General features: G+C 40.1%; 1 protein-coding gene across 7 annotated transcripts in view; it reads right to left on the bottom strand.

Annotated features, from left to right (window-relative positions):
* Positions 1 to 5871: 5871 nt before the first annotated feature.
* The window catches only part of LAMA2 (laminin subunit alpha 2), a 648848-nt gene continuing 643842 nt past the window's right edge, over positions 5872 to 10877 (bottom strand). For all 7 annotated transcript variants that reach the window (XM_043888304.1, XM_043888305.1, XM_043888300.1 and 4 more), the window contains 2 exons: positions 8183 to 8405; positions 5872 to 6242 (listed from right to left, as the gene is read on the bottom strand). In XM_043888304.1, the coding sequence (XP_043744239.1) occupies positions 6085 to 6242; positions 8183 to 8405 (381 nt within the window). In that variant the 3' untranslated portion in view covers positions 5872 to 6084. The remainder of the gene's footprint in view (positions 6243 to 8182; positions 8406 to 10877) is intronic.

Below are 10877 nucleotides of genomic sequence, written 5' to 3'. Positions count from 1 at the left end.
GGTTAGATGTTTATGACCCCCTGGCAAGTATAATGTGAATCCATGTCAAAAATTTCATTTAACTCATTAATTAATGAGGACACCAGTAAGATACTAAAAGTGGTCTAAAGAACATTTGAGAATCCACAAACACCCACATACACAAAGCAATATAAGGATAAGATTTTTCAGTTAGATACAAAATTGTAACCTTTGGGGTTATCTCTTCCACCAAAAGAAATTATTTACATCTCTACTAGACAAAAATCTACAAGAAATCTTTGATCTGATAAAGCTGTAAAATAGCCCAGTGAAAAGAAAACCAACCCCAGTTTTGCACTGAAAGAACACTTTATAATTTCTTTTGCCTATTTTCAAGTTCTGAATAATTTTTCTGACATATATTACTATTTTTAATGTTGTACTGTCCATAATCCTCTGTACTCACTCCCTTAGTGATTTTAGTCGGTCTTGCAGTTATAAATTATATAAACATTTTGATGACGTCCATATATCAGAATCTCCTTATCCTCCCCACTGCCACCACCTTTTTCATCATTAGGGATGCCAAGGCAGAAGGAGTGAGCTTCAGGGAGATAACTTTCCCAAGTAAAGCAGAGCTCTGATTTGTTCAAGGGTAAAGGAATAGTTCTCTAAATCTGAATAGACACACTGCCCCTCCAGAAAACCTGTTCTCCTGAAAAGTTCAGTAATTTATTGAGGAGGACATTATTTCTTTGATTTATATAATTATAATTAGCTACATAGCTATATAATTACCATGTAGCTAATCCTAATATTCCCCAAGAATGTATAACCCAACTTCCTCTATTGAAGTATGTTGTGGATATTTTGTTTTTTAGATACGAGTTTTCAGAATTTTTTATTTTTGTTGTGCTGGGCCTCCATTGCTGTGCACGGGCTTTCTCTAGCTCTGACGAGCAGAGGCTACTTCGTCCTGGGGGTACAGGGCTTCTCGTCGCTTCTTTTGCTGTGAAGCGCAGGCTCTCGGAGCGTGAGCTTCAGTAGCTTGGTGCAGGGGCCATCAGCTGTAGCTCATGGGCCCTGGAGCTTGCAGGCTTCAATAATTGTGCTGCACGCGCTTAGCTGCTCCGTGGCATGTGGAATCTTCCAGAACCAGGGATCAAACCTGTATCCCCTGCACTAGCAGGCAAATTCTTATCCACTGTACCACCAGAGAAATCTGTGAATATTCTTTTATGTTTTTCAGTCTTTTAATTTTTTTCTGTTCGCTTACACAAGTGATAATAGTCACTGTTCAAAATAATTGATTTTTCTGATGCACATGCCATTCTTCAGGGAACCTGAAATGCACTGATGCTTTAGCTATGTGTGTGTGTATGTGCATGTGTAGAAAGGTTCTGTGATAGCTTGCTAGGACTACCATAGCAAAGTACCACAGACTGGCGGGCTTAAACAACAGATAATAATTTTCTCACAATCCGAGAACCCCGAAGTCTGAGTTGAGATGTCAGCAGTGCCGTTTTCTCCCTGGTGGTCTCTCCTGGGCTTGTAGATGGCCCTCTTCTGTCTTCACACGGTCTTCCCTCTACTCCCATCTGGGTCCTATTTTCTTCTTCTTAAGCAGGTCAGTCACGTTAGATCATGGCCCACCCATTTGACTTCATTTTACCTTAATTCCCTCTTAAAAGAACCTATTTCCAAATACAGTCATATTCTGAGGTGCTGGGGGTTAGAACTTCAACACATGAATTTTGAAGGGAGATCGTTCTTGCCACACTTTCACTTAAGTAGTGGCCCAAATGTCATGTTCACTTAGAAAACGGGCAGGAGTGCCAAATAGTGATCTGAGTCACCACCGTGTGTGTGAAAAACTCCAAAATAATGGAATTCAGGGCCCAGCCTGGGGCACCCCTTACCTTCACTTGCCCGTGTCTGAGGCATCTACCAGTGCCAGCCCGGCAAACGAGTACAGTGCCTAGGTTCGCATCTTTCTCTCGACTCAACACAGATGAAAAGATTGAAACACAGATAAAAAAGCTGCAAGTCCTGTCCTTTGTAAGTGGTAGTGGAAAAGAAGACAGCACTCTGTACTTGCCAAGACTGACTATTATGTTTTGTTTTCACATTAATTGTAGATACCAATTTTCTATACAAAATAATTCAGTAAATAATGCACATAAAATCAAGACACTTTTCAATTTGTGAAAGTAGTCTTTTTCTCTGTTGTTAAGTGGAAAATCTAGAAGAGTTCTCTAGCTGGAGACAATAGGCTAAATCAAAAAAGAAGAAAATAGTTATGATTTTTAAAACCACTAATTGAAGCTTTAAGTGTCTTCCAGTGTTCTGGTGATTTGGGGCTGAAATCGGCTCTGTTCCTTACTTTCCTTTGTCAGTGGTGTTCACCATGGCAACTTCAATAAAACTCCCCTCACAAATGTTTTTCTTCTAAAGTGCAAAGCACCTTTTTAAAGAAGGTTGACAACCTGGTAGGAATGGGTGTTTGGAAAAGAAATCAAATGAAAAGTATTCTGCTTTCTTCATGATTGCTAGAGGTGGCAGGAGGTGAGGACATTTTTAAGGGTATAAAGTTGGGTGAAAAATATATTTTACCTTGTTTTGGAATAAAAATTGTTTTTTGAGGTAGAAAATTAATTTAAAATATGGTAGAGAAACTTGTCCCTTTCATAACATTTCCTTATTTCTCATCTTAGTATTTGGACTAGCTTTGTATACACAAATTCATGAGCCACTTTGGAATGTGGATTTTGTGTGGACAAATTTATCCATTACCTGATCCCCGGCATTGCAGGAGACCCAGGTTCGATCCCTGGGTGGGGAAGATTCCCTGGAGAAGGGAGTGACTGCCCACTCCAGTATTCTTGCCTGAAGAATTCCATGGACAGAGGAGCCTGGTGGCCTACAGTCCATGGATCACAAACAGTCAAACACAACCGAGTGACTAACATCTTCACTTTTTCACTTGATTCAGTGTAAGCTCTTTGGATCCTGATGGATTTTCTTGGGACTACTTTGGGAAACTTAACTAATGTGGGACTCTGAGCACACCACTAAGTCTCCCAGGGTTCCTTCCAGTCCCTCCCCATAAAATATGGAGGCAGTAGAAGACTAGGAATTCTCAGGCTTAGAATCACATTATAGAAACAAGTGGAGATGTTTCAAAACTGCCAGTGCTAGGGTCTTACCCAGAGATTATCATTTAAGATCTAGGTGATACTTAGATGTCAGTTTTGTTTTAAACAGATTTTTCTTTCCAGTTTATTTTTTTGGTTGCACTGGGTCTTCATTGCTGGGAGTGAGTTTTTTCTAGTTGCAATGAGTGGGGGCTACTCTTTGTTGCAATGCACAGGCTTCTCTTTGCAGTGGCTTCTTTTGTGGCAGAGCACATGGGTTTCAGTAGTTGTAGCATGCGGGCTCAATAGTTGTGGTACACAAGCTTAGTTGCTCTGTGGCATGTGGAATCTTCCAGTATTAGGAATAGAACCCATGTCCCCTGCATTGGCAGGCAGATTCTTATCCACTGTACCATCAAGGAAGTTCTTTTCAAGTACCCATTGCAGTTTTCATGTTTATAGCTAGAGTTAAGAATCACTATATTTATTGATCTCAAAGGATCCTTCCAACTCCCATTTCTAAAGCACTTACCTATAAGTTGACTCCAGCCGGGCTTGACTCCAATAGAAGTGCCAATTAAGTACCTTTGCTTTCAAATTGATGTATCTTTTGTTTCAAGGTTCAAGAAAGGCATTAGCTGTTAATACAGTAGCCTAGCATCTTTATTCCTGCTTATCCATTGATAATCCAGAATCAGCCTACAGTCATGTCAGTGTCTGTATAGAAGTAATATCTTCACTTTCAAGACGCATTGGTTTTCAAATAATTTTATTGCTTAGAGGTTGATCAAAGGCATTAAATAGAGTTGGTATTTTTTAAAATTATTTTTTTCATGGCTGTGCTGGGTCTTTGATGTGTATAGGTTCTTTGTTGACATGTGCAGGCTTCCCCTACTTGCAGCAGAGGGGACGACTCTCTAGCTGTGGTGCTCTGGCTTCTCATTGTGGTGGCTTTTCCTGTTGCAGCGCGTGGGCTAGAGATGCTCAGGCTTAGTTTCTGGATCTTAGTTGATGAACCAGGGATCAAACCCATCTCCCCTGAATTGGCAGGTTGATTCTCAACCATTGGACCACCAGAGTAGTCTCTACATTCAGTATTATATATTTTTATGTGTGTGTGAAAATGGCCAACACAAAGTTAATAGCAGGTTTCTCAAATGACTCCACAACTCTTTGTTGGCATAGTCAATAACTTTTCTCTTTAGAACAGTGGTTTTCAATCCTGATGGCACTTCAGAATTGCATGAGAAGCTTCTGAAAAATCCTCATGCTCAAGGCTATCAGAATCGCTGGACTAGGTACTAATTCTCTGAAAGTTTGACTGGTAATTCCAAAATAGAGCTAGGGCTGAGAATTGCTCTAGAATGAAGTTGTGTGGACAAATTGTGTCAAGCAGCCAGCAAGTGATGAAATGCTGAGTGCATTAGCCATCTCCTTGATTAGAAACAGCACCTCCCTTTCCCCTGTGGATAACATTGTCAAAGAGGATTATTCTTCCTTTGCTAAAATTACCACTGTGTGGAAAACCTATTTTTTTAAATGTTCAGCATTATCAGACTACAACTATTTTCCCTGGTGGCTCAGAGGGTAAAGAGTCTGCCTGCAATGCTGGAGATCTGAGTTCAATCCCTGGGTCAGGAAGATACCCTGGAGAAGGAAATGGCAACCCACTCCAGTATTCTTGCCTGGAAAATCCCATGGACAGATGAGCCTGGCAGACTACAGTCCATGGGGTTTCAGAGTCAGACACGACTGAGCAATTTCATCTCTGTTTCTATTGAAGATGGCAAATGAAACATTTCCTTAAATTGAGGAGTAAAATCTAGGCCTGTCTTCTCATAGATCCCTTTGAAGTTGATTGAAATAGTAAAAAAAAAAAGACAGAACACAGAAATTTTTGTAGGAAATGAATTTGTGAGGTTAAATTGCAACTCAAAAAAGACTCAAAGGTGTATGCCTTTTAAGTGTCTGATTTATTGTTTCCTCATAAGTAAAATGCATTTTCCCATTATTCCTCTGTGATTGTATAGATGGTGATAATCATGGGAAACCTAAAGAGCAGAGAGCGTCAATACTGTAGGATCAAATGTGTGCTTAATTGTCATTCTGGAGCTTGGTTCTGGTGTGTCCCCAAAGCCTATAAATCATCATCAAACACGAAAATCAAGTAATTAAGCTCTCTGGCCTGAATGTGATCTATACTCTCTACCTGCAGCATAAAAAGATATTCATTCATATGGCTAGTTAAACTCTCTAATAATGAACCTGGATCAGGGAAATTATTTGCTAATGCTTTTACAAACATAGGTAGTAGGGAGCTGATCCCCTCCCAATCACACACGCCAAATCCACTGCTGCTTTTAGTGACTTCTACAGAAAGCTAAAGCTGACATTGTGGGAAAAGGATGATAAAGGTATTAACTTGTTGCTGTTCAATTGCTCAGTCGTGTCCAACTCTTTGCAACTCCATGGACTGTAGCCCACCAGGCTCCTCTGCCCATGGATTTCCCAGGCAAGAATATTGGAGTGGGTTGCCATTTTTTTCTCCAGGGGATCCTCCCAATACAAGGATTGAATCCAGGTCTCCTGCATTGGCAGGTGGATTCTTTACTACTGAGCCACCAGAGATGTTCAAAATAGAACTAAAAAAAAAAAAATTGTTGCCTTCACAAATTACATCTGAGCTCTTCTTGAGATGACTCCAGAGCATGTTACAAATACAGCAAGTTATGATCAGTTGCCTTTTATCTTCAAAATCACACAAAACAAGCAATTATTTAGAATGCAATAAATGGTTTAATAGTTATGGACTTGAGAAAGAACTTGAATTAAAATTCAGTCTGGGATCTGAATTAGCACCGTTGGAATATAGAAAGCATTCAACATGCATGCACAAATTAGTTTTGATAGCATACGTAAATAAAATGTATTTGTTTTACTTGATAATGGTTGTTTTGGAGGACCCTCCTTGGAGTTGAACTTATCTGTATTAGTTGGCTGGGCATGATACAGGTTGAACACCCCTTAGTTCCAGGGCCTTAGCAAAATTCACCTCCAGTGGCTTTCCCGTGCCTTTGGTAAGCTTCAGGGATCGGATGCAACCTCGGAAAGGAATGTTTGTTGTCAGGCCAAACTGGTTGAGGCCATCTGAAAAACAAAGCAGAAAGAGCTCAATTTTGAAATGCAGCTACTATGATAAGAGTGGAGTTTCCCAGGTGGCATTAGTGGTAAAGATCCTGCATACCAACGCAGGAGACATAAAAGACTTGGGTTCAATCCCTGGGTCAGGAAGATTCCCTGGAAGAGGGCATGACAACCCACTCCAGTATTCTTACCTGGAGAAGTCCATGGAGAGAGGAGCCTGGTGGGCTACAGTCCACGGGGTCACAAAGAGCAGGACATAACTAAAGTGACTTAGCACATATTAAGAGGCTATATCAGTCAGCTGTTGGCCTAAGGTGCAATGAGAATGTTACGTGCTTTTGTTCTTAGCTTCGCCAACAGTTGAACTGGTAGAGAAACATTAACTTTTTTATAGCTATGTATTATGAAATATAGTGTTTGCTCAGTCTTGTCTGACTCTTTGAGACCCCATGGACTGTAGCCCGTCAGGCTCCTCTGTCCGTGGAATTTTTCCAGAACACTAGAGTGGGTTGCCGTTTCCTCCTCCAGGGGATATTCCCAATCTAGGGATAGAACTCATGGTAGGTGGGTTCTTTACCACTAGCGCCACCTGGGAAGCCCTTGAAATATGGGGACATCTACAATTAATGATGCCTTTGAAGACATCAAACACAAAATTTTGTTTTGAAGGAACAAGTTGACAGGAGTGACTTAAAATTATTAAATTTTATTTAATGAACTAAAGTAACTGATGAAATAGTTTAAATATTGAATTAGGATGTGGACTTTTAATAGTGACTTTATTATTTCTATTATAAAAATAAATCCCCAAAGGTTAAGTTGGTTATGAGTGCACACAAAATCTTTCTCTTATCAAGGAGACAGTCCCTTCTTTTAGCAGGGCTTCTAGGTGCTAACTAAAACCCCATTTTGTAGACTGTAAATGGAGAAGTATATTATCTCTTTCATAATACTGTGGAGTTTATCCTTACTGAATCAGAAGGAGATATTTCCTTTCTTCCCCTCCAAAAAAAAATTATTAGTTTTGGCTGTACCACATGACATATGGGATCTTAGTTCCCCAACTGGGCAGGGATCAAACCTGTGCCCTCTGTAATGCAGGTATGGAGTCCTAACCACTGAACTGCCAGAGAAGTCCCAGAAGGTGATATCTTCAAAAAGCCAGGAGTGACTTTGAAAAGAGGAGCTCAGAATTGGTCCCCATGACTTCTGTATCTTTCCTTCATCAACTGCTGCTAAATATACATTTTGGCTGGTTTGTTAAGGAGAGGAGCTCTATATAACTGTAGACAAAGTTTCCTCTTGCCAAAATACTGAAAGACCATTCCAGGAGTCTGTGTTATTACAGTATTTTATTAAGAGGCTCTTGGCTTATTTCTCATCAAGTTGAGCACTCTTGTTTATGGGCACTTTAAGTAACTCTGGTTCAAATGTTATATTTAATGTGCTGGAGAGGTAGTTTTGAATGCAGATTTATTGCTTGGGTTTCTTTGTAATATAAACTCTATAATAGCCTAAGGGGCAAATTAGCTATGTTTAACCCAATGATTTCCAGAACTTAGGGAAATAAGTTCCATAACATTTTATGATTCCTCTGGTATATTAATTTTTAAAAAATCAGAACACCGTTTCTGGCCCTGATTGCTGTTAAATGTCTCATATTTTTCATAAGCCAAATTCATTTCCTCTAGCCTCCACTTCCCACAAATGAAAGTTTGGAGGCTATCATGAGAAGTCCAGTCCCATGTGGTTTATATAAGGAAAATGATCATTTTACATGCTGGAAATGTCAGATAAGGTGTTATTTATTGGAGCAGATTCTAAAGTTGGGATGCAAGTAGACTTAAGCACACATTCTTGGACATACTTATAGAATATAAATGTGTGCAAAACCACTAACGAAATAGAGCAAAGAAATTCTTGCTGGGGTAGGCAACACTTACCGGGGAACCCGCCAACAAACACAGGGTCATTTGTATCAGCAGACGTAGATGCTTGATTTGGGCTCTGGGCTTCCACCTGGTTCCCATCGACTGTCAGCTCGATGCGGTGTTTGATCTTGTTGGCTGTGACTTTATGCCACTGTCCATCACACAAATGCCCTGGGATCCCGGCATCATAGATGGCTGTGAATCGACCGGCGCCATTGTCCACATGAAACATGAGCTAGAAAGTAGGGCATTGAACGGTCACAGGAGGTGTCATTAGAAGGGTATCATGGTGATTCACAAAATAGAAACGATCTCTAGGAAAGTTATTAGATGCAATAGTTTGACATCAATGTAACTCAGACATATTAAATTAAAAAAAAAAACTTGACAGAAATTAAAATACAGATTTAATGACCAGGAGTCACAAATTATGCTGTTTGCTTGTGGATATTGTTGGGAGCAATAGGAAAGATGTGTGAAGCAGATAACAACTCAGCTTTCTGAAAATGTGAAATACAATTTGAGGGCAGGTAACAAAAAAGACATGGTATACATGGGGAAAATCCTACCACAGGTCTGTTTAGAGGGTGGGAGTTCTTAGGAAGATGATTTATAAATTAATTTGAGGGGATTTTTTTTAAGATTTTCATATTTTAATTGTATATTTTTTCCTTCACAGAATCTATTTTATATACAGGATTGAGAGTTACATAAATTACATTTTGGGGCAAGATCCATGTTGTAGGTACCACTACAACAAGACTTTGAGGCAGTCCAGTTAAATTCCTAACAATTAGGAACTTAGACTGGAGTTCTTGTCTAAATGAGAAAAATCTGTTTTTGGTAACATGGAATGGCCCCTGAAACTTGAGAGGACAGAATTCTTTTGAAGCTGATGTGGAAAAGAAACATACTGAAACATTAAATACAGTCAATTTGGCAAAACATTTGACAAGGTTAAAAAAAAGAAACAAGGGCTTTAAAAACAAGATTAAAAGTGCAAGTAAATAGGTAAAAAGTTTGTCAACTATACAGTGATGTAGATATCAGTTAAGATTTTACTATATTCGGTGGAATGTGTAATAATGGAATTCTGCATACAAAAAGAGCTTGGTGAGAAATCCATGTGGATCGTGATGGAACCTGATACTCTGATGAGCTGAAGGGAACCATGGTTCTATAATAAGCAGGTGAAGAAGTAAGACTTACTCCAACAAGATGCAGTGAAACTGTGTTTTGAAAATCTGGCCAAGCTATTACGTGTTGCTTATTTTCCCCACCGTTTGTCTCTGTGCCCTGCATCTTTTTGCTTTACTGCCCTGAGGATGGTTTCAAGACAGAGCAAGGAGGGAAGAGGCAAAGAAAAGCATATTTCAGAGAAATATGTGTTTTTTCTTCTTGGGAAGGGATGGCACCCTACGAGTGGAAATGTGAACGTAGATGAAGTATGATTCCTGCTGAGGAATCAAATAGGAAAGTTGTGAAATTTCTCACTTTGCCGCCCTCTTTTCACCTATGCACCACAGCACAAAGTACATGTAAACTTGTCTCACTGCAGGTCACTGGTCACAGGCAGGCAGGGAAAGAAAAGGTGTTTAGCATTAATTATCCACGGTGAGCAAACTGACACAAACTGTGGAAAACTCCTAAACAACAGGAATACCATTCCATCTTACCTGCCTCCTGAGTCTTTCACTGACTAAGTTAAAACCTTTGACTATGTGGATCATAAGAAATTGTGGGAAACTGTTAAAGAGATGGGAATATCAGACCATCTTACCTGTCTCCAGAGAAACCTGTATGCGGGTCAAGAATCAGTTAGAAACTTGTATGGAACAACTGACTGGTGCTACATTGAGAAAGGGGTATGACAAGGCTGTTTATTGTCACCCTATTTAACTTATACACGGAACACATCATGAGAAATGCCAGGCTGGGTGAGTTACAAGCTGGAGTCAAGATTGCCAGGAGAAATTTCAACAAACCCAGATATGCAGATGATACCATGCTAATGGCAGAAAGGGAGGAGGAATTAAGGAGCCTCTTGATGGTGAAGAAGAGTGGAAAAGCCAGCTTAAAACTAGGTATTAAAATAAAAAAACCAAAACCAACTAAGATCATGGCATCTGGTCCCATCACTTCATAGCAAATAGAAGAGGAAAAGGTAGAAGCAGTGGCAGATTTCCTCTTCTTGGCAGGAAAGCTATGACAAACCTAGACAGTGTGTTAAAAAGCCAAGACATCACTTTGCTGACAAAGGTCTGTATAGTCAAGGTTATGTTCTTTCCAGTAGTCATGTATGAATGTGAGAGCTGGACCATAAAGGTGGAGCACCAATTGATGCTTTTGAACTGTGGTGTTGGAGAAGACTCCTGAGAGTCCCTTGGACTGCAAGGAGATCCAACCAGTCGATCTTACAGGAAATCCACCCTGAATATTCACTGGAAGGACTGATGCTGAAGCTCCAATACTTTGGCCACCTGATGCGAGTAGCTCAGGAAAAGACCCTGATGCTGGGAAAGACTGCAGGCAGAAGGAGAGGAGGGTGACAGAGGATGAGATGGTTGTGGTAGCATCACCAATGCAATGGACATGAACTTGAGCAAACTCTGAGAGATTGTGAGGGACAGGGAATCCTGGTATGTTGCAGTCCATGGGGTCGTGAAGACACAACTTTGTGACTGAACAACCACAACACAGAATAAGT

This window comes from Cervus elaphus, chromosome 26, assembly GCF_910594005.1.
Source record: "Cervus elaphus chromosome 26, mCerEla1.1, whole genome shotgun sequence".
Taxonomy (NCBI): Eukaryota; Metazoa; Chordata; class Mammalia; order Artiodactyla; family Cervidae; genus Cervus; species Cervus elaphus.
The sequence above is the reverse complement of the archived record's forward strand: the minus strand, read 5'-3'. Positions and strand labels throughout refer to the sequence as shown.